The sequence below is a fragment of the Papaver somniferum genome, unplaced genomic scaffold (genome assembly GCF_003573695.1).
Source record: "Papaver somniferum cultivar HN1 unplaced genomic scaffold, ASM357369v1 unplaced-scaffold_21, whole genome shotgun sequence".
Lineage (NCBI taxonomy): Eukaryota > Viridiplantae > Streptophyta > Magnoliopsida > Ranunculales > Papaveraceae > Papaver > Papaver somniferum.
The window spans coordinates 1511450-1536280 of NW_020631041.1; the positions used below are offsets into that span (position 1 = coordinate 1511450).

Here is a 24831-nt window from a genome sequence, read left to right on the forward strand (position 1 = left end):
TATTATCATTACAAAGGGTGTAGTTGTGGGATTTTCTGCAACTACCTGATTTATGTCATTCTTTCCTTTTCTGATTGACGAAACATGATTTCCATGTCATATAGTTACGATCTAAATTTTGAAAATGTATGTATTGTAGGTTGTTTTAGCGTTGCCAGAATTATACTGCGTACGTTACCATGGTTTTTAAGGCCCTTATTCAGACAGCTTCCTTGCATTGTTCACTTCCTTCTTTTTTTTAAACACACTTTTCCTATTTGATTTCAGAAATTCCCAGTTAAGATGATCTGGTCTCATTTTGGAGTCCTTCATTTGATAACTTTATAGTGGTTTTCCAAGAATCATACAAGATGCAAGTCTTATGGTTCATAATAGGCTTCCACGTTCCATTATTCAATTCAAAGACTGCATCTCATTAACAGCTTGATGCATCAAGTACACCCAGAATAAAGAAGAAAAATAAAATAAAGTATATTATTGAAACTTGAAATGACTAGTTACTCCGGTGTTTACGAAAGTAGCCAGTAGTAGCAATAAACTGAAAATTGACTGCAAACAAAACTCTTGAAACTTATTCACAATGAAATTAAACTTCTCTGTTTGGGTTTTACTTCCGACGGATAAGCTGCTTATGATCACACAATTTATAAGTTACCCCGAGCTTACACTGTGGCCAGAAACAAAACTTGGGCATTTGGGACTGAAGTAACTGGTAACAACCATAGAGTTCATTAGATCAACCATGGCAATAGATTTCAAGCATCCGGGAGTCTTGTACTGGCTTATTGAAGCACCTTGACTCTTGGCGTGCTCCATCATCTTTCTAAAACTTCCTTGTTTGACTACTTTAATCTCTAGAGAGCTTATTTTTCCAGCAACACGGAATGCACGATACACAGAGCTTAGGCACTCTTCAATTGTGATACAACAATCTTCAAACACCGACGACGGGATACCATTTGGGGCTACTGCTTGGCTATTTCCGAAAGAGTGAAGCTCCCAGTATAATACGTAGTGGCCTGGAATAATTGATGGATCAGCATAACTAGTGTAGTCTTCAAGTGATGCCTGCAACGGTAGGAGATGCTTGATGATGGCATTCTCAATGGCATTTTGCAGCTCGGTTTCATCTGTTTTATCAGCATCAATGCTCAAAACTACTCCTCTTCGGCATACAAAGTTGAATTGAGGAGCCTTGTTCATAAATCCAGTTACGCGGAGCACGTCTCCAACCCTGAAACGATACAACCCTAAAAAGCATATGCATGAATACAAGGAATCAAAATGTTTTTCGAATTATTCACCAGTTAGATATACGTACCAGCAATAGTGGTTACAACAAGTTCATACTCTTGTCCCAGCTTAACATCGGCGAGGACAACTGTATCTTGCTGCCGCTTTTCTCCACGATCATCACCGACACCATTTGGACTATGGTTTACCGATATGTCATTATTTTCCAGAGGCAAGAACTCGAAATAAGCCATAGTAGGGATGAGGGTATAAGATATTTCATTAGGTTTGCATAGAGGATTCAAATTTAAACCAAAGTGACCCTCAGTCGAAGCATACCTAGCAGAAACAATGGGCAGGCCATTGCTGTAATAATCAAGAGCTGGAATATACTTGGACATGCTGCCACTTACTATAGTCTCTATACACTTTGTGTTAGGCCATAACCTAGGTATAATCCCTTTCCACGATGATGAGTTATCCATACTACATTGCATCTCGATAAAGTCTGCCAATACAGGGTTTGGATTAAGTGCTATTGCCCTTATGATCCCTTGTCGAACCAATGGATCAGTAATTCGCTTGTCTATGGTTCCTGTTCGAATATCGTTGCACAGAAGGGTCCAGTGTTCTTCTAAGAACCTTATAACTAAAATGAAACTGTAGCAAAAAACTGTTCCAACTCGAACAACAGTGTCATTCTGACAGAGCCCACAAAGCAATTGTGAATACATGCTTTGGTAATTATCTTCGCAAAGTATAGTTTCGATAGGGCTAGTATAGTTGTAGTAAGGATCACCTGATGAAAGTAAATTCTTGAACTGTGAACTCTTGAAGAGGCTGGCAAGTGCCGGACGAGCTATCCACCCTCCCGGTGTTTTGGAGCATTTAGAAGTTGTAAACGTAAAATACATAGCCTTGCCTTTGTCTAAGCCGGGAATATGTTGATTCATCACAGGCATCACTAGGCTTCGGAAGAACCATACCTGTTCAGCTTGCTCTTCTGTTGTTAGCATCAATTTTGGATTTCCTGATGAAGTACCAGAGCTGTGCAAATGACCATTGTACCATTAGAATTGTCGGTTTCTAATCATAGAATAACATGTTTTTTGTTTTGATCTTCCTCGTCTCGATCTAACTGAAATCACCTAACTCATCTGAATTTGATTCAATATGTTTGTGTTTTTGAATCAGAAATATGTGAATCAGTGGTTTTGTCCCATGAATAAGGACCATTTTATCCCCTGACCCAAATGGGTCCGAATCTAGGGATAGGTCTGAGTCAGGTCGCAAATAAGATCTGACTCAAACCAAAAAACAAACGGTCGCGCATCTAACTCGTGCGAGTCAGAGGCCGAGTCAACAAAAAAACAAACACACTCTTATTAAGCTGTTAAAAACATAGTTCTGCTGCCTGAAACTGAAACTGAGAGAGAAGAAAAGTAACAGTAATGAGATCGGAATGATATATTACCTAACATAAAACTCTGAAATAGGCTGTGAGCAGAGGATCGGTGAAGTATCACCATTAGCAATACGTTGGATATCTGGCTTGAGATCCTCATAAGTGATGACTGGGATGACTTTCTTAAAGGTCGTCTCACGGTGATCTATATGTGTTCCGTTGACATCTAAACCATGTCTCCGCAAGTACTCGACATGAGCATTACGAGACAGTATTTCAGAGAGTAGACTCTTCTGAATTTCACCGGCATTTGTCGTCGCATCCTCTATGAACTGGAGTGCTTTCTTGTTCTTCTCCACCCAAACATCTTCAATAGTGGTGCTAGTGTTTTCGTGAACCACCATTATTACCCGTTGTTGATCTTCGATATATAGATTAATCCAAACTCTTCAATTTGATGTTGTGCTTGCTTCCCGAGAATCTGTCTATGTAAACTATATATAATCATATAATAGTATATCGAAACAAAACAATCATAATTATTATCCCATTTGCATAGAACAAGTCTATGTGATTACCTGATAGAAAAAGTTAGGAGGATTAGTTCTCACGAATGGGTTTGATTTATTTGAGAGACCACAGTAAGGAGAAAATACAATTAAATATAGAGATATCACTACTAAACCAAATTATATAAAAATAAAAATAAAGTGTATTTACTTTCTAAAAATCAAAATTATATATAAAAAAAGGAATATGATGCACCCACCCAATATAATTCTTCACACAACTTCTAGAGCCCAGTTCGAGAAAATAGAGGGTGCGGTTTGGGCCCCACAATAGTTTGTTTCAGTCGAGATTTAAAACGGATATTTAAAGCCGGTAGTTTCCAAAAAAAAATAAAAAATCTTAGCGTATTCACTATCTAAATATGATCTTCGGAGTCACACGTAACATCCAACAGTTACAAGATACACTATTACAAAAGATGTTTGGAGGATGATCTCGTCAACGACTCGAAACCTCTAATGGTACCCTAGGCAAAATAACTTATTCGATCCCATGGTACGTCAGTAAAATATCTCTCCTTCAAAAAAAATAAAAAAATAAAAAAATCTCTCCTAAAAAAGCTATCCTATGGCCATAGGCGTAATCCCCAATCTTTTAAATAATTGTTTTTTTATTTATTCTTAGTTGGTTTCCTATTTTACTTTCCCATCATTAGATATGAATTATTATCATTAAAGATTTGAGAGGGAATGCACCTGTTACTGAATTTTCATTAAATAATTATTTATGATTTCTTTGAGTAAGAATCTCATTGTGCAGATCTCCGGAGATAATTGATTAGAATTAATTAGGCCTTAAATTGTTGAACATGGGAAACGCGAAGTGCGGTATCCATTCTGTTCGAGTGGGGCCCAACGTTATGAAGCATATATGATTTTGCAGGGAACGAATCAATATTTTCCATTTGCAGTTTCCCACACGATTTGCCTTAACTGTGGTTGTCTATATTGAAAATTCATTAACAGGTGCTATTCCCTCCCAAATCTAAAACACTTCTACTATCTGAACATGGATAATAATACTCCCTCCATACTTATTTTATCGGCGGAATACTACTTTTTTCTTCTACCATTAGATAGACGGAATGACAATTCTAAAATGATTTTTAACTATTTTATCCTTATTTATGTTGTTTGGTTATCATCATAATTGGGTTTATGTCACTAATATAGGAAATATAACAAAGAACAAAACAGGAAAAAACATAGATATTTGTGAAATCAAAAAAGATTTCTTAATCTAAGAGAATTGGTCTCTCCGCCTATACATGTGGTATGGAGGTAGTAATATTCACAGGTTAACGAAGTGCTTAGCGGTGGATCACAGACAACAGAAGTATCATAATCAGATTCTTGGAAATAATGTTCAAGTTCTTTGTTTCGAAGGTCAATCGCAGGTTAGGGAGGCGACAAAGGAAATCGCAGCAATCGCAGCCGAAAAAACCTTATGATCCTATGCCTAAAGGAGCGATCGTATTCACAGGAGAGGATATCTGCTACCCCGAAGAACACCTTAGACCCCTTTACCTTACGGTTACTATCAATCGTCAACGGCTGAGGAGAGCCTTCGTTGATGGTGGCGCGTCTTTAGTTATGATCTCCACACACACCCTTAAGATTCTGGGAGTTCAAGGGTTAGCTATACGAACCTCAAATACATCTTTAACCAACTACCCCTCCATATAAATGTTTTGTTGACATTTTTATAACTTCAAATAGGGGAGCGCTCTGCCATAGGCCAAATTCAATCGCTTTTGCTATAATGACTTTCGAGTAATGCACCATAATGGTGCATTATCCAGTTTTGGCTCATTGGCGAACTAGCAACATAATGGTGTAATATTTCACGCGGCCAGCAGCCCACAAGCGTAATGCACTACAATGGTTTAATTTTGGTCTTGGACAACCTTTCCCTAAACGGGCAACACAATTTTCGGATGAACCTTTTTCTCATTTAAATGACGACACATCTTTGAGCATATATCATATGAAAAATATTCATCTATTTTATTTTTTTACTGCTTACTTTTGATGAAAACCAGAAGTTGGATGGGCAAAAAACTTCCATTATATGTTGTTTCACGACTAAATTTTTTTTTCTCTTTTTTGAAGGGATGTGTTGTTTGTGTCTCGGAAAATGATCAGCTTTAAGTTGATTGCGTGACTTGAGTCGTCCCAATGCATGGTTATCTATTGCAATCCTGGCTCGCAGGTCTTCTGGTGAAATTACGAGCTAACCATTGATAAAGAAACCAAAAAGAAGCTGGTCATTTTATTGGGACACAATGACACATTAGTTCTAAATAATTTCCAGTTTCGTACGTGGGTTTTTTGAGTCAGTGCAAGTAAACCGTTGGTCAAACATCCAGACGCAAAACAAATTAATTTTTCGAAGGCGTAAAAACGGAATGGAAGAAACTAAAGTGAGAGTATCGGAGTACTGACTCAAGGATAAAGTTTGTAATAGGACGGCCACATAGGATTGGTCAAGTATCACTATAAGCAATGACGATGACCAAATACAACCGTAACACCCATACTTTTCAAATGATGCATGTTCAAAGACGTGTCGTCATTTAAAAGTTTTATCTCAAAGTTGTGTTGCGTGTTTAAGGCGAGGTTTCCCAAGACTGAAATTACACTACAATGCATTACGTTTGTGGGCTGCTGGCAACTGTCTACCTTAATCAACTAATTTCACGTCATACAAAGGTTAACCGCACATTAGATAACACTAATCCTATTACTCTATCTACTTTAATCAATTGTCAAAAGTTGGCAGAAACAAAAGCATTACATTTGCCTTCTCCAACCATGTATCGTAAATGTTGACACATGAAATAATCACCCCTTAATAGAAATAGGGAGCCCGTAAAAGGGGGATAAATCCACTATAAGACATGGGGACTAAATCCAAAGTCCAAAAAATGAATCCATAAAGTAGGGAGACTTGGGGACTAAAGCCCAATTCCTAAAGAATGAGTTCATAGAGTAGGGAGGATAAGGGAGGAATTAATAGAGAAGAAGAAGGTCATGGGAAGAAGGATTTTCGGAAAAACATATATAAGGAAGGACATAGTACAATGGAAAGTAAGCTCTCTCTCATACTATTCTAGGAAAAGGTGTTGTAATTGTGTGACCAGGACTGGTAGGACCAATCTCATATTCACCCCTCAAAATTTCGCGACCACACCCGAAGGATCGTCTCTTGTCCACTTTGACACACCAAGACAGCACTAGCACAGGCGCTGGAGAAGCATCCAGTCGATCAACCGGTCAACCTTGAAGGCGGGAGAGTAGGAATATTAATAAGGCCGATTACACATGGAAGAATAGCCGAGGCACTACAAGAGAAGGAAAATAAACAAGCAGCCGGAGACATACCACCCGCGCGACCTTCTCTGCAGGAATTACAAAAAGAGTTGGAGGACCATACTAGGAAAGAGCAAGAATTAAGGAAGTTGCTGAAGGCGGCTGAAGTCGAACGAAATACCATGAAATGACAGAGGATCTGAGTGATGGGGTGGAAGCGGTCATATTCATGTCACAAGAGGCGATAGCAAACTATATGGAAACAAACTATCGAGTAGTAAAATAGGATAACTACGATTTCATGGACAATCTATATTCTTCTGAAGTCACGAGGTATCAATACCCTAAAGACTACACCTTACCAAAGTTCAAAATATACAACGGGCAAGGGAATGCGCGAGAACACCTTAGCCGATTCCTGTCGACCATGAACGATCGAGCAACCGTCGGAAAGCTATTTTCAAAGGAATTCTCGAAGCCGCTAACAGATACAATATTCACCTGGTACGATAACCTGAAGCCATGAAGTATAGACTCATGGTCGGCCATGTCCACCCTTTTACTCAGAAAATTCTATTCAGCAAAAAGAAAAATCACATCAATAGACCTGAGCATATGCAGTCAGCTGATATGAGAAGAAATAGGAAAATACATCACCAAGTTCCGTCACTATGCATTAGACTGTCATGTGTACATCAAGGAAGACGCATTGGTAGACATCTGCATACGAGGGATGACACCCGACTTCAAAAGAAACCTAGTTAATTTCCGCTTTCAGACTTTTGTCAAGTTAGGGGAAGCAACAACAAGGATCGTTGATTGTGTAGACGATTCCAACACCATACTCGCGCAAACAATGGTCAAGAAGGATGGACAGTTCAACCAAGCTATTCCTACAATCGGGAAGGCAAGAGAGACTTCGTTAAACCGCCTCCCTTACCATGTAGTCGAGATCGTAGGGTTGCTGGAGCAATGGGTAAAAAATAAGGAAATCCAATTGCCACCAGCAAAGGAGAACCCATTGCGGTTGATCAGAGTGATGCTAGGTACTTCCACTACCACCGCAGAATACAACATCCGACACAAAGTGTTTCAACCTCCGACGGATTTCCATAGAAATCACGCGACTGGAGAAATTGAATTGAATAACTAAGTAAACAATGGATCGAACCAACACTATGTTATGATGTTCTTGCATTACCCAAGCGGAGATACATGGATGCCATGGTAGGATACCTAGGAAGTATACAAAGCGGAGGCATAAATCTCGGCGTTTGAAACCACAGACGTTGTAGCCAGCCAGTTTGCGCAAACCATACTAGCCCAATAGTTTTTCGATTCAATATGGTTCGGTGAAAACCAGGTTAGGGAGGCGTCAAAGGAAATCGCAGCAATCGCAGCCGAAAAAACCTTATGATCCTATGCCTAAGTGAGCGATCATATTCACAAACGAGGATATATGCTACCCCGAAGAGCACCTTAGACCCCTTTACCTTACGGTTACTATCAATCGGCAACAGTTGAGGAGAGCCTTCGTTGATGGTGGCGCGTCTTTAATTATGATGTCCACACACACCCTTGAGATTCTGGGACTGTCATGGTTAGCTATACGAACCTCAAATGCACCTTCAACCAACTACCCCTCCATATAAATATTCTATTGACATTTTTATAACTTCAAATGGAGGAGCGCTCTGCCGTACGCCAAATTCAATCGCTTTTGCTACAATTACTTTCGAGTAATGCACCATAGTGGTGCATTATCCAGTTTTTGCTCATTGGCGAACTAGCAACATAATGGTGTAATATTTCACGTGGCCAGCAGCCCACAAGCGTAATGCACTATAATGGTATAATTTCAGTCTTGGACAACCTTTCCCTAAACGGGCAACACAATTTTCATATGAAACTGTTTCTCATTTAAATGACGACATATCTTTGAGCATATATCGTATGAAAAATATGAACGTTACTGTTGTATTTGGTCACCATCATTGCTTATAGTGATACTTGACCAATCCGATGTGGCCGTCCTATTACAAATTTTATCCTCGAGTCAGTACTACAATACTCTTACTTTAGTTTCTTCCATTTTGTTTTTACGCCTTCGACATTTTTCTTTTGCGTTTGAATGTTTGACAAATGGTTGACTTACATCGACTCAGGAAGACCCTCATACGAAGCTGGCAGTTATCGAGAACTAATGTGTCATTATGTCCCAATAAAATGACCAGCTTCTTTTTATATGTGTTTAGTATAAAAAAATAATATTATAACAACGGTATTGAAATATATTTTTCAAATATCTAGGTATTATATGTGTTGTTATAAAAATAAGCCAGCATAACAACGATAAAATGTCAAAAGCTAGTTAGAATAAAAACCCTTTTGTGAAATATACACAAAATGTGATGTATTGTGCATTGTTATATGGTATACTTGTGCATGTTATGACGTGCTTTCTTAACGTGTTGTGCTGGGCTGGGCCACGTGCTTATTCGTGCCACGTATTATGCTATGCTACTGTGCCGATTAGGCTAACCCAGCACAGCCCACGACACTAATGCGCTGGGCCATGCTGTGTTAAATCACGTGCTGGACTGAACTGGGCTATGCTCGTGGTGACACAGCCTAATTTGCACCTCTACTGGGACTCAAGTAATGCAATCAACTTAAATCTGATCATTTTCCGGGACACAAACAACACATCCCTTCGAAAAAGAGAGAAAATAAATTTAGTCGTGAACCAACTTATAATCGAAGTTTTTTGCCCATCCAACCTCTGGGTTTCATCGAAACAAGGGATAAAACAATAAAATAAATGGATATTTATAAATTTCATATATTTTTCTTAATTAAAGGATGTGGTTTGTCCGCCTATATGATTTTGACTCAAATCACATGAAATGCTGCTACTACGGGTTTAGTAAAAATTCCAAAACCACTTCTCCCATAGAATGATTTTTTTTTGTTTGACGAAGTGGTATTGGAATTGTTTATGTTTACTGCCCAAAGAGTTTTTAATGAAATCATCTTAAGATTGTCGTTTACACTTCCAACTTTCTCCACACTTATCCACGATTCCAGATTTTGGCAGGTGTATTCATGATTTTGTTGGTGAATACGATCAACTCATAAGTTCTGTCTCCCACCAAATATGATGTGATGGCACGTCACATGGTAGCAGTTGGCGGATTTTGCCTAGTATTTTGTTTGTCTCCTTGGGAATAAATAATTATTATGATTTTTTTGAGTAAGAATCTCATTGTGCAGATCTCCAAAGATAATTTATTAGAATTAATTAGGCCTTAAATAGTTGAACATGGGAAACGCCAAGTGCGGTATCCATTCTGTTCGAGTGGGGCCCCACGTTATGAAGCATATATGATTTTGCAGGGAACGAATCAATATTTTCAATTTGCAGTTTCCCACACGGTTTTCCTTAATTGTGGTTGTCTATATTGAAAATTCATTAACAGGTGCTATTCCCTCTCTAATCTAAAACACTTCTACTATCTAAACATGGATAATAATACTCCCTCCATACTTATTTTATCGGCGGAATACTACTTTTTCCTTCTGCCATTACCATTAGATAGACGGAATGATAATTCTAAGATGATTTTTAACTATTGTATCCTTATTTATGTTGTTTGGTTATCATCATGATTGGGTTAATGTCTCTAGCATAAGAAATATAACAAAGTGCAAAACAGGAAAAAAACGGAATACTACTTTTTCCTTCTACCATTAGATAGGCAGAATGACAATTCTAAGATAATTTTTAACTATTTTACCCTTATTTATGTTGTTTGGTTATCATCACAATTGGATTTATGTCTCTAACATAGGAAATATAACAAAGAGAAAAACAAGGAAAAAACATAGATATTTGTGAAATCAAAAAAGATTTCTTAATCTAAGAGAATTGGTCCCTCCGCCTATATATGTGGTACGCAGGAAGTAATATTCAGGGGTTAGCGAAGTACTTAATGGTGGGTCACAGACATCAGAAGTATCATAATCAAATTCTTGGAAATAATGTTCAAGTTCTTTGTTCCGAAGGTCAATGGAAATGACACGAGAGGCTTCAATGGAACATGCAATTCCATGCCAATTACAGCAGTTTTATGAAATTAATACGTTGAAATTCATGTATTTAATAAATTGGTATTCCAGTTTACGTATTATTGTGATACAAAATATCTGTATTTTATAAAGTTTTTTATTGACGTATCTTAACATGATGTATACAATCTTTCAATATCAATGAAATTGGTCGATGAAAAAGAAAATCAATGACATGAACAAAATGGATTACCAATGGATTAGTTTCCCGGATGAATTGGTATTCCTTGATGAAAAAATGTAAGATGACACTGGTTAACGATGATTGGGATATATATGTTTACGTAACAAGAAAACGATTCCGTGAAGATTTTACACACTCAAACAGGTATCCGACTCGATAGAATTAATGATTTCAGGATATTCAAAGGATTGATAGATTACTGCGGTGTCAGATGGATGTAACAACAAGGTTAGTCATGGTGACTCCAAATTCCATGTTCCAAACTTGATGGAATATAGAAGGTCTTTCAAAGCGTCTAGTCCATCTTAAACCACAAGACTTCAAACTGAACGGTCAAATATGGACTCCAAAGGGTTAAATCACTTGATGCCTTCCATCGGATTGGAGGCATCTTCCACGGGACCGTGGAACATGTCTTTGGAATGATGGAACTTGGAACCCTATTTGGAACCATAAGACTTGTATCATCTATGATTGTTTTTATGGAAGATGGAACCTGGACATCAGAAGTCTTTCTCGCACATGGACAAGAAAGACTGGGGGCAAAGTTAATTATCTAGGTTGGTTGATGATTGACTCTAAAAGGAACATCGCAAGGAATCTGAGAGGCGCTTGAAAACCATTGAACAATATATATGCAACATAATTCTAGTAACATTAAACTATCTAATAAGGTACATTCTCAATATTTAGGTTGTAAATATTGTCAATGAAAAAATAATAACATGGATCTCGTGTTTCAAGTTGTCAAGTAACAAGATAGTGCTGAAAAATTGAGTATGATACTAATTTTCGGGGGTGGGCAACCTACATAATGGTACAACATCAAAACAATCGTCATAATTGTTGTGAAAAGAGAAGGAGACAGAAAATAGGGAAAAGGGATAGACAGAATTCTCATTAGATGTGTATCATAGACAAACATTAGAGCCTCTATTTATAGGGCACAAGGGTATCCAAATAATAACGAGATTCATCCTAGATACTCTTAACATAATTACATGTTTATAACGCTCCCCTGATGACATTGTGTCTAAGCTAATTGACACGTTAAAACCTTGTCAGGAAACCCCAAAGGGACAAAACCTTATCGAAGGAAAAAGTGTACAATTTTGAGTGAACTTAGAAAAGATTTTGACATACAAATGTTGCCTCATTAAAACCTTGACAAGAAAAACCCAGTGGGAAAAACTTTGACGAAGGAAAAAGAGTACAAATCGATAAGTCCAATAGAATGCACCTTATGTGATGGTGCTCCCCATGATGAGTACTTTAGCAACTTCTTGGCTTGCAAATCTTTGAATCGAGACTTCCCAATTTCGGTGAACGAATTTCTTGAACGTAGGAGATATTAATCATTTCGTGAAGAATCTGCTAGTTAATGAAGTCTTCTTTTATGTAGCACAACCAGTATTTTCTTCCAGTAATTGTGTTCTCGAGTCTTCATGCTTCTTGTGGACTTATATCTTAGATTCCTGGCTTTTCAGTGATGATTTGAAGACGTAGTTGATGTAGTTTTTTCAACAATGGGCCAAGATATAGATACATTTTCGTAAGTGGACAAACTTTATTTGTGGTCATACCTAATGTGGATCAGAATAACGCCCAAATTCCCAAGGGATTGTTATGTCGATTTAGTTTAACAAAATGACCTAGTTAATGGTGAGAATCCACCAAACAAACAAAATTGTTTTTTTATCGTTCTTTATCTATTCTAACTTATCCAAGTATAAATTTGATCGTTCTTTATCTATTCTAACTTATCCAAACTTTGTTTTTTATTCTGGAAATGTAATCAATTTTATTTTAATACTAAAAACCGTGATTTATTCGATCGGGTACTATAAATAGGTGGGATCCCATTTGGGTGATCCAGCGGTCATGATCATATTCTCTTATATGATTTAGTATCCTCCTCAAAATATTTGTGTTTTGTCCTTACCAGTTGTGCTAAAGCCAACCAACTACATCTATCACAATACAATGTTTCCCGTTTTGTAAAGACACAAAACTATTATTTTCCACAATTATTCACTAACATCCACCACCGTACGTTAAAACCATCCACACCCACTTTTTTTTCCACCACCAGTAATGTTACCACCTCCACCACCCACTACTTCTTTCACTACCACCATTAAAAATTATTAATAGCCGGGGTCACTATAGTACAGTGTGAAAGTCATTGGGTGATGATACCAGTTACCTGAGTTCGAAACTCGACAACACCAAATTCTTTACCGATCAATATATAGAGTTTTTAATAAAATTGAGTTCGAAACTCGCCAGCACCAAATTCCTTACCGATCAATATATATACAGTTTTTAATAAACTTATTTATTAATAAAAATATGTATTTATTAGATTCATTAAATGAACATTTATCATGAAAAATTAATTAATCATTCACCATGAGCAACTAATAGGACACTAATTAATAAAGTATTTATAATGGTTAGTTGAAAAAACGACGGCCGTAAATTTATCCCTCCTAGACAAATCTCGGCCGCTCTTTATCTAGACTAACTTAGCGAAGTTTTGTTTTGTATTCTAGAAGATATAAGCCTAATTAGTCGGTGAGTAAATATTGAAATTTGTAGGTGAGTAAATGCTATAATTGTTAGAAACTGAAAAAAATAAGCCCCACGATACGGTTATAATTATTTGACTGTAAATTTTTTATTCTTTGGTTTTCCTTATTTCCCACACCCACTTTTGCCATTTCTTATGCTTTTCACAATTTATAAATCAATTTAATTTTTAATTTTGATTTTTCTTATTTCCTACCTTTCAAAAGTCAGATTTGATTACACCATGTCTGTTATCACTTCTATCTTCTCCTTCTTCGTTGTTTCCCTTTTTATTAAAAAATCATCCAGCTATAAACCCCTAAGTTTGATTTTTATAATTATAGTACCCTAAATCGTATTATATCTTGTGGTTGTTTTATGTCTGATGACTACTGTACGATGTGGTCGTTCGGCGTTTAACGGCTCTCCTCTCCATCTAATATTGGTTAACCATTAAAATCTACACACTGTATTAAGTCGACAAGAAATCACCCCTATTTAGTTATTATTCATTATCTTTGAAAAGAATAGTTGAATGAATTAAGTTTATGTAACAGCTCCATTCTCCCCTAGCTATACACCCTTGCTGAAGTCATTCTTAAAATAATTATCGTGGGTGGTGGGAATCTGAGCCATTAGCTAGCCATGGCCTATAGAGCTTGATCCTGATCGCACATGTACAAGATTGTTTCTTTTTTATCGCACGTGTAAAAAACTGTTGATACACGTTAACCTAGCAATTCTCATATATTATAAGATGGTGCAGCAAGAAGAAAAGGTGGTGGTGGTGGATGGATTTGAGGAGGAGCAGCAGAAGAAGAAATGGCTATGATCTTTGATGTTTACGGTTAAGTTGTATCTTGGTTGTTTGGGTGTATAAAAAAAGGTCAATGGATAGTATTTAGGAGATACAAAAACTAATTTGAGTGGTACATAGGATAAATGGGGATGGGAATTTATGGGATGGGAAATAGGTAAAATATGGGTAGCAAATAGGGAAAACTTTTTCTTTTGCTTTATGGTTTGTAATGGATAAAGGTTAATTTAGTCATGCTAAAAGTTTGAAAGTATTAACCCAATCTAAAACTATTAATCATGACCGTACATCTTATATTTTGGGCTAGACAAATATGTCATTTTATTGATGAGTTTCTGGAAGAGAGAGGGTTCAAACTTGGATTCCTCAGAAATTTCCACATGTACAGACGACATAAACATTAGTAGGTGAAAGTATAAGATGTGATTCAAACGTATATAACTTAGTGTAATAACAAAGGTTAAAATACATCCCTCGCATGGCTCGATCACTAAAGGGAATCTTAACCCACAATATATTAATTGTTCACAGACTGGAGCTACATGTTGATGACGTGTTATAAAAAGAGAAGGAGACATAAAATAAAGAGAAGAGATAGACAGATTCCTAGATGTGTATTATAGACAAACACTAGAGCCTCTATTTATAGGGCTAGACACAAGAGCATCCCAATAATAAACGAGATTCATCCAGATATTTTTAACATGATTACACGTTTATAACAATATTTATAATTATAACTGACGTCCCGGTACTTCACTAGAGACGGTATAGAAACAAAGTTTTCTCATAGTGATTTTGCAGAGTGGATGTGAGACCAGTATTCCTTGACGAGCTGCGCAAACAATGATCCGTCATCCTTCATCAACTTCAAAGGTTCATCGTACTCAATTTTCTTTCCTGCACAATGAAAAGAATGAACCCTTCGGAAAAATAGACTGATTGACGATCACATTATGCAAGAACTAATTATAAGCAAAGCAATTTCACATTCTTCGAGAATGAACACAAAGATGTACCATTACTGAAGGCAAGCACCGTGGTACTGCCCATAACTGTTGAGATTATTAGTCCCACATTATCTGGGCAATCTAAGATCCTGCGGTTTATAATCTTTAGGGCCTCTCCACTCATTGCCAATTGGTTTTGAGTTGGATGCCCATATTCTAACATGGTATCAGAGCAAGATATTTGCGACGAGTCATTTGACCGCGCCTTTACTCCGCGTCACCCGATTTAATTGTCCACGTGTTAGACCTCACGAGGCAACACGTGAGGGGGCGTGTTGAGATTATTAGTCCCACATTTTCTGGGCAACCTAAGATCATGCGGTTTATAATCCTTAGGGCCTCTCCACTCATTGCCAACTAAAAACCAATTGGCAATGAGTGGAGGGCCCATATTCTAACAATAACATTCGGTATTCGATGGGCCACTGTAATAACTGTGCGACTTGCAAATTATGTCCGTATGATTTTGAATGATTTTTTGGGGACTACTCCAAATAGGTGGGGGACTATTTTTCCATTTTGGGGTGGGACATTTGAAGTAATTTTGGGTCACCCCTTATCTAAATTCATTTTTAATACCAAATTTACCCTTGGTAGTTAAATTAGTTAGTTTATTGATTAGTTAGTGTTAGTGTAATGATTAATTACTGATTAGTTAGTGATTAGTGAGTTATTAATAGGATAGTTTTGTTAGAATCAGAATTATTGAGAGAGAAGAAGAAGAACAAAAAAAAAAAGATGAAGAAAAATAGGTTTGAACCCAAATTTTTTTATTTTGAGTTTTCTAAATATGATATGAGTGATTCTTGTGATGATAACTCCTCCTCAGAATCATAACTTCCTTCATCTACTAGAGTATTTGTCAGTACTTGTAACGATCCGGGTATGAGTCATTTGTTAGATGATGAATATTTTTTTCCCCAAACTCAAGCAAACGACCCAAATGATGAACTTTATCAGCCACAACCAGAAGATGAAGTTATCAATACTCAGGTATGGCTCAAATTTAGTTAATGTATGTTGAATTAAGCAAAAAATTGGCAAATCGAAAATTTCAGGAAGAAATTTTGGCTAGATCGAAGTAGTTCGGTTACCAATTCTGCAGAACAGGTAGCCAAACACTCCTGTATGTGCAGTTTGGTTACTCATTTCAGCATACGCAGGTAACCGAACTATGTTTTAATGGAGGTTTTTGAGAGTTCGGTTATCTTTTTCCAGAAAACGTTGCCGAACTAATTTTAGAGAGTATATAGTTAATAGTTCGGTTTAGTCGAGTTTATTCCCTTTGTTACCGAACATTTTGTTCGCCAAGATCGCAAATCACGTTCATTGAATAGCTAACCGAACTTTGTAGTTCGATTTAGTCGAGTCGAATAATTATCTTTTCGGACTATACCATATAAAATTCCAAAGAACAAGTTCGGCAAGATCACAATTTTTTTTTTCATAACCGAACTTTTTGTTCAGCAAGATCGCAATTTTATTTTCATAACCGAACGTTTTTTTTCGACATGATCGTATATTATTTTTACATCGCCGAAAATTTAAGTATTTCTTATTTTACGTTGGTATTGACGTTGTGCTATTACTCGTAGGTTGCATCTGATCCAATAGAACCAATGGAAAATCAACCTACCCCTGTTCATATTTTGTACGATGACACGACCCATCACTACATGAATGACTTGGTATTCAAATGTCCTTTAGAGGCAAAGAGTTGGGCTAGACAACATGCACAAAAAGACATGTGCGTATTAGTATTGAATGGGAGAGAAAGCAAAACCTGCTTTGAAATGGTTTGTGAGAGAAGCGGTGATCCCGATAAAAGGCACAAGAGAAAGGGTAATGTTTATAAAAGAAAGAAAACTAGGAAGAACATAACTTTCTCAAAGAAGATTAAATGCCCATTCAAGCTTGCATTTAATTACAACGAAGAATTGGGTGGATGGGTTCTATACAAGGTTATGGAATGTTCTTACAACCACCCTCGTCCGGAGTATCTTGAAGGACATTTCATGGCGGCCAAGCTAACTCCTGAAGAGATGGACAAGGTAGCCAAAATGAGGAAAATTGTTCCTTCTCCGATTCAAATGCTCCAAATACTAAAGGAGGATAACATGGATAACGACTCATCTACGTCCACCATTTACAATGCAATTGAGACAATTAGAAAGAAGGAATGGAGAGATAGACAAGTGATGCAACAATTGTTTTTTTTGGCCAAAGAGAAAGACTACGCGGTTCAAAGGATGTGGATTCGGACGGAGAGATAACACAACTCTTCATTGCGCATCCAACGAGTATTCAATTGGCTCAATGCTTTCATGAAGTTCTCATAATGGATTGTACTTATAAGACGAACAAGTACGAGATACCATTTTTGAATTGATGAATGCAATAGAGGTGATGATATTCCCGAGGTTATAGTCACCAACAATGAAGTCGCATTGATGAATGCAATAGAGGTAGTGTTTCCATTAGCACATAATATGCTTTATACGTTCTATATATGGTGTAATTTGATAAATAGGTGCAAGCCAATAATTTGTCCACCCAACAAAAAATGATATGAAGAGATTAAGATGCTACCGGAACATGAACGAGCGGATGCAAAAGAGGAAGTTGAAAAAAAATACTCTATAAATTATGCTAAATGGGTTGCTTTCAATGGTGAGTGAGAATCATTGTGTTGGTCTCTTACCGAGGAAGAGTATCTACTCCCGATTATCCCGGTGTTGTATCGTATGTTCTTCGCCAATGGTTGGAACCATACAAAGAGAGGTTTGTTAATGCCTATACCAACCAATATAAACACTCGGGAAATCAAGCGACAAGTTTATTAGAGTCGTCTCACCATCGGTTGAAGAAGAATCTATTTGGATGTGTTGATAATTTCGTAACCGTGTGGAATACTATGGAAAATTACTTCAAGCGCGACATTGATAGAATTAAAGAGAAATTCCAAAAAAGTCGTATATTCAGAATGACCGGAAAATATGCTGACCACCCATTCACTAGGCCAAATGTGGGATCTGGTGACGGTTTAAAATTTAATACGTTGACAGTTTCAACCACAAGCGTCATAATAGATTGTTGGTAAAGTATAGGTGACGCTTAACGTGGACAACTGTCATTACATGTTGTTCCATATGGTGACGGTTGGATTAACTGTCACTGAAACAAATTACTGTGACAGTTAAATGTAAAACTTGTCTGGATAGGCTTACCATACGGTGACATTTATGAACTGTTACATATTTTTGATGTATTGTGACGGTGTTTCATTGAACTGTTAAGTTAGCACAGGGGTCGACTTAGATGGCGGTAAAGATAGACAACCATTACATAAAATCTTATTATATAATGACGTTTATGTGACGAGTGTTGTCAATATCGGATTTCGGTGAACACCGGTCGAGTACCGAGACACGATATTTCGGTGAATATCGGTGAAATATCGGCCAATATCGGTGAAATACCGGTCAATACCGTCAATATCGTCATCTCGGTGAAACACCGAAACCGATATTATCGGCGGTATCTCGGCCATCTCGGCCGAGATTAACTACATTGGATGTGACCAACCATCACAATAACTCATAATTAATAAACCCCATGAATCAATGGTTATTAGTATGTATACGCCACTAAACACCAATAATAAGTGCAGTTCCACAATGTATACATTTTAAACTTACTTTGTTTGATAGTGGATCCATTGACACCAGTGCATGTGTATAATAGGCATTTAACCTTTACAGTCTGTTTTGCGGAGCACGTTTGAAGTACGATTAAATGACACGACGCTTAATGAAATATTCTTCTCTCGTAAAAAAATAAATTGTAAGATCGGCCGACCCCTACACACATGAAGAACTTGAAAAACTGAGAAGAACATATCATAAGAAGAAGAAAAAATACGTGCAAAACGATCAGGAATCTACACCCTACATCGTAGTTCCACGTACTGCCTACAAATAAGTGAAAACCCTAAACTCTAATTTCTCATTCTCCGCCGCTCTGCCCTCTACCTATCTCTTTCTCCTTCAACTTCTTCCCCCATTTCACAGCAAAAGAGCATAACTGCACAAACACTTCGTGTTGCTTCTTCCCTCATGAATCTCCTCCTTTAAGATTTGGAAACGAAAAGATGAACGAAGATGTGGAATATTAGTTATTTTTGATTGAATTTAATGGACCTCAATTCAGCAAAATCTGAAACGAAGGGTCAAAAAGAGAATACTGAGCGGATGCTGCAGCAATGGTAATGCTCACAAATCCTTGAAGCTTTAGAGGTGAACGAAAATTGCATTCCTTGATTCTGTTCCTCAATCCTTGTGTGTGGAAATCATCTTCGTCAATCCCCTAACCATCTCAATTCAGATGGAGTGATTGATTTTCCTAAACCCAATACAAGAAATATGTCATATTTAATCAAAGGACCTTATCAATTATACTAGCATCCGATTCATTTATAGATCTTTCTTTCAATTTGTCGCTTAATTTATACAGTTATATAATCTTTGAAGTGTCTTTTGCAGATCGTATTTACTCCAGGTAAAGAAAAAAATTTACTCCAGTGAGGAGAAGATAAAAAGTAAGGTTTTTCCTATATATTGTTTCTTTCTGTTCGTTGTGGTTGTTTCCATTATAAAGGAAAAGAGTAAAGTGAATTCTAGCCATGAGTAAAATTAATGGTTATTGATGTTATTGAGAGAATTTTCTAATTCATTTTGCAGTGGTGGTGTATTCCAGTAGTGGTGTATTTTATGGAAGATTGTAGCTCGTTTCCAGCTTTATTGAATCAGGTTCAAGCTCCTCCACCAAACCCAAGTTTGCTTATATATGATGTATCAGATCTGTGAAATTCGCACTACTGATCGGCGTTGGTCGGATGCAGAATAAAATTGGTATGCTGAATTTTATGCACATAATCATAAAATGCGATTATTCAAATGTTGAAATGTACTTTTATTTATTTATTTTTTGGATAATATGAGATTGTAAATTGAAGTCATTAATATAATATATATACAAGTATATTGTTGTTAATTTGGCTTCATATTTTGTTCTCAGTTTAAATTTTAAATAAATACAGATGAGAAAATCGATAAATTGTTATTATTTGATCATTCTTAAGGTGGCGGTTTGTGAAGAGTAGTGTTACATACTGACATGCTAACTTACGGTTTCCATAATCAACCGTCCCAGATCTTTCTTATGCTGACGTTTATTTGGGTAAACTGCCACCATAAGGCTGTTAAGGTGGCGTTTTCAATGAGAAACGTTGCAAATGTATCTTACAATGACAGTTTTAGATGTAAGAGCAGTTTTAGTGAGTTAATTGTGACGGCTGCACGACAGTTCAGAACTGTCACCATAAATGACCCCTACGGTGACACTGGATTTAGTGACACTTCTATATTTCACCAAAACCGTCACCAAACCGATACCTTGACAGTTCTGAAATGTCACCAAATCCATTACAACGTATCTCGGAAATGTATGAAATTGTTGATTATAGAAGTCGAGTTGATTGATAAGTGGGAAACCAAGAGGGATGAGGTGTGTGTATGTAGCATGAAGAAGTCTATGGGTCTCCCTTGTCGGCATATGATAATCAACTACGAGCATGGCGTAATCCCTTTAAACGACATTGATCCATATTGGAAGCATCTAAGTTTCATCCCTCCTCCAAAGGAAGAAGAATCCTTTGTCGCATCTAAGTTTTGTTAGTTAACAATGATCTTAAAGAATACCTTTGTCGCATAGATCTTCGTAGCCCATGAGTGTTTGTAACCAAACAATGTTGCCCCTCCATCATTTGGAGTACCATAAGTTGGGTTCACTGGTGGCAAACACAAATTATCAGGGGGGATGTGTGAGTATCTAGCACAAGGCGGCTTCGGCTTCTTTTTCTCTTTAACAGGAACAATTTGTTTCTCTTCTTCCTCTTCTTCCTCTTAATCCTCTCCCTCCTCTTCTTCCTCTCCTTTCTCATCCTTCTCTTCATATTGTCCTTCTCCTTCTTTGCCCTATCCTTGTTCTTCTTCCTCTACATTTTCAATGTGTTCTCTTTGTTGTTCAACCTCTTCATTTCCTTGCTCTTCTTCATCATCATTCTCTTCTTCAATAACATTATCAATTGTATTCTCCATCACCTCTTGATTGACATCTTGATTGACATCTTGTAACGATCCCCCTCCATGTTCAGCATTTTTGGCACCACGTTTCAGAAATCTAAATGTATTCTACCACGAGGGGTGGGAGTTTTCAAATCCTCATCTAAGTGTGGATTTAATCTTTTTCCTTTGTTCCTAATGAACAAAAACCAAAGCATTAGCTATACAAAATAGAAAATTGTGTTATCAAATAAAATAGAACTAAAGAATGAAGTTAACACAATATTTGGTGTCAACAGACATAAGTTCGGTTACCTGGTATAAATTATGAGGTAACCGAACAAACTATTTAGCCACTACCAGACTAAAGTTCGGCTACCAGATAAAACTTGCTAGGTAACCGAACTACATATTAGTAAAGTTCGGTTACCAGATAATACTTGCGAGGTAACCGAACTACATATTACCAAAGTTCAGTTACCAAAAAAATATATCGACAAAACCGAACTCATTTTTTTCCTTTGAAACAATGAGTTCGGTTACGAAGGTTTTTTCCGAGCTCACCGAATTATGAAGTTCGGTTACCAGATAACAGGCTACTTAACCGAACTGTTTTTATTTCTAGAAGTTCGGTTACCAAAATTAATGGTTTTCCTAGACGAAATTTCTACTGTAACTAAAATTTCATTGAGTTTTGATGATTTCTTATCGATTTCTTCAACAAATAACGAATTAAAAGGAATGGGTATGAAGGAAATTACCCGCGGATTTGCATTTGACTCGAATCGGACTCCTTTTTTTTCCTGTTGGATGCTCGATTTGGTTTCTCAACTTTTCTTCAAGTTGTTTATCAATTTGAATTTGCTTTCGGAGATTCGCTATTTTTCCGAGTCCCATACTCGAAACTGGAACTCTTGCAGTTTGCTTGGTACGCATTGTTATAAACGATTGATTGATCGACGATGAATTTTTTTCGAATCGACGATTAACGGCGATGTCTACGAAGAAGGAGAAAACAACAAGAAGAAGAAGAAGAAGAGAAAGTAATAGGTAAGGGTGCACACGGTACGGTTCGGCTCGGTTCTTGCCGAGGCCGAGTACCTGTACCTCCCTAGGATCGGTACGAAGATTTTGGACCGGTACCGTGTACCTCGGTTCCGGTGCGGTTTCGGTACGGTTCCGGCACCAAGGAGGAATAGGAAACAGAGAATCAGAGTAGTAGAACCACCAAATTTCTTACTGTAAAAATTAGAAGAGTGGCTCGTTCAGGCATTTGTACAAGCACATTGTGTGCGTTTTTGCTGGTGATTCAGATATGAGATTATTGGTTATTACTATCACCACTATATATCCTTCCCTGCATTCGACAACAACCCACATAAACCAAACCATTAAATCATTCATAAACATCACCGTTCAGTCATCATCACTAACAATGACACTATTTCTTCCCTGTTTGCTTCAGAACTCGCCATATAACTATTACCACCAACTCCATCTTCTTCTCACTGATTTCGTCTGGGAGTAGGGTTAATTCGTGATTTTTGAAGATATTGTCGTGTTATAGAAGTTAATTTGGCTGAGATGGATAGAGATTCCACTGAAATTGGTATAAACTGTTGTTGTCCGTGGAGTTGTGATTCTTGTGAAGTAAAGAAACGAATCACCAAGAGGGAATACGAATCAGAGAATCAGAGTTCTTCTGAGTTCTCCATCTCATTGAGAAAACGAAAAAAAAAAGAAAAATGAAAACCCTAGCGTTAAGGTTGTATATATACCCCTCCTTAATCTAACGGCTATTATTACTCTACTATCCCTAAATCTAATGGCTACAAATGGTCAGTTCTTTCGGTCCGGACGGTACGGGACTTGGGCAGGACCGTGTACCTGTACCTCCTCAGCCTCGGTTCCTATTTTTTGGACCGGTACCTGTACCCCCTTCCTCGGTTCGGGACAAAAACAGGTACGGTTCCGTCGGTTCCGGGACGGTTCCTCGGTCCGGCTCGGTTCCTGTGCACCCTTAGGAATAGGAATAGATTTGTTTTTGCAACTGATTTTAGGTTTTAATTTAGGTTTTAATTTAGTGGGTTAGATTAGCGGGTAATGGTTAAATTAGTGGGTTATTAGGATTAGTTATAACCTTAATTAGGATAAGGGCATATTAGTCTTCTCTAATCTTTTAGGACACCCCTTAAAATGTAGGGTGGACATTTCTATCACAAAATAGTCCCCCACCTATTTTGAGTAGTCCCAAATAATCGTTCATGATTTTCTGAAGAATAGAATCCGTTGCATTGTCGATGGAAGCAGTAGCTTCATCAAGAACCAATATCTGACTTCTTCTTAACAAAGCTCGACCCAAACAAAACAATTGTCGCTGTCCCATGCTCCAGTTTACCCCATCTTGCTGAACTTCAAAAAAAAAAGCCCAAACGTTATAGTAAGGAAGGCTGTTTTTTGGCATACCCAAAAATTTCAAGGCATACCAAAACACTGGTCCTAACTTGGGTGACCTTATAAGGGGTACCCTATGGGATAGTGCAATTACCTATATGCCCTGAAATCTTTTAAATTACTAATCTATCCCTAACACTAATACAAAAACCTATAATCAATAAACACAAAAAATCAGTTTCATTCAACCCCTCCTTCTTCTACCTCTCCACAACAGCCGAACCCACTTCTTCTTCTCCATTTTTTTTTTCATCGTATCATCGCCAAAATTTAATCTTCGATTCGTGAAAATTTAGTCGACGATAAAAATCATCTATATAATGGGTCTTCGTAAGCAAGTATCTAGTTCTAATCGATCGATTAAACAAACTATTGACGAAGAAGAAGATTTAGTGAGTGAAGAACAAACTCAAAATCAACCACAAAATCAACCGGAAGAAGAGATTCAAGAAGAACCAACTCCGGAAATTAGAATAAGAAGGTTAGTTCTACAAACCCATCTCGTATTTGATGTTTTTGATTGGTATGATAGATTTAATTCGTCAAAAACATGTTTGTGCGGCTGTTACAGGGTATGGTTCGGCGTAAAAAAACCTTAGATGTGCGCCGAGATGTTTTTGAAACTGAACCCTGAAAGTGCATATGAACGGTTCGGCTTAAATCTGAAATCCGTTTTGAGCCGAACTTAATAACACAGAGCCTTATATTTAGGATCGGCTTATTCGATGTTGTTAGTTTTGTGCCGAATATGTTTTGTGAATTTCAGAAATTTTGCATGTTCTTAGGATCGGCTTGTATGGTTGTATTAGTTTTGCGCCGATTAATGTTGTTTGAATTTCATGAATTCTGCATGTGTAGGATCGGCTTATTTGTATGACACCATTTTGCGCCGAATAAATGTTTCAATTCATAATCCTAGATTCGGCTTATTCGATAGTATTAGGGTTGCGCCGAATATCATTGTTAAAATTCCATTAATTTCACAAGTGTGTAGGATCGGCTTATTTCTATGATATCATGTTGCGT

General features: G+C 37.2%; 1 protein-coding gene and 1 long non-coding RNA gene across 6 annotated transcripts; one reads left to right on the forward strand and one right to left on the reverse strand.

Moving 5' to 3' along the window:
- Window positions 1-447: 447 nt before the first annotated feature.
- Window positions 448-3352, reverse strand: LOC113340229 (indole-3-acetic acid-amido synthetase GH3.6-like). 5 transcript variants are annotated; one of them, XM_026585432.1, is made up of 4 exons: window positions 3217-3352; window positions 2708-3123; window positions 1322-2280; window positions 448-1250 (listed from the first exon to the last, which is right to left on the reverse strand). In XM_026585432.1, the coding sequence occupies exons 2-4, from the start codon at window positions 3040-3042 to the stop codon at window positions 652-654; spliced, it is 1893 nt and encodes a 630-aa protein (XP_026441217.1). In that variant the 5' UTR covers window positions 3043-3123; window positions 3217-3352; the 3' UTR covers window positions 448-651. The 5 variants fall into 5 exon arrangements, with proteins under 5 accessions (XP_026441217.1, XP_026441219.1, XP_026441218.1 ...); XM_026585434.1 differs by having other exon boundaries at window positions 2708-3119; window positions 3217-3325; XM_026585433.1 differs by having other exon boundaries at window positions 2708-3132; window positions 3217-3305.
- Window positions 3353-19076: 15724 nt separating this feature from the next.
- LOC113339265 lies at window positions 19077-20291 on the forward strand. Its single transcript, XR_003355014.1, has 3 exons — window positions 19077-19493; window positions 19771-19826; window positions 19969-20291. It is a non-coding gene; the product is annotated as an uncharacterized LOC113339265 (long non-coding RNA).
- The last annotated feature ends 4540 nt before the right edge of the window (window positions 20292-24831 follow it).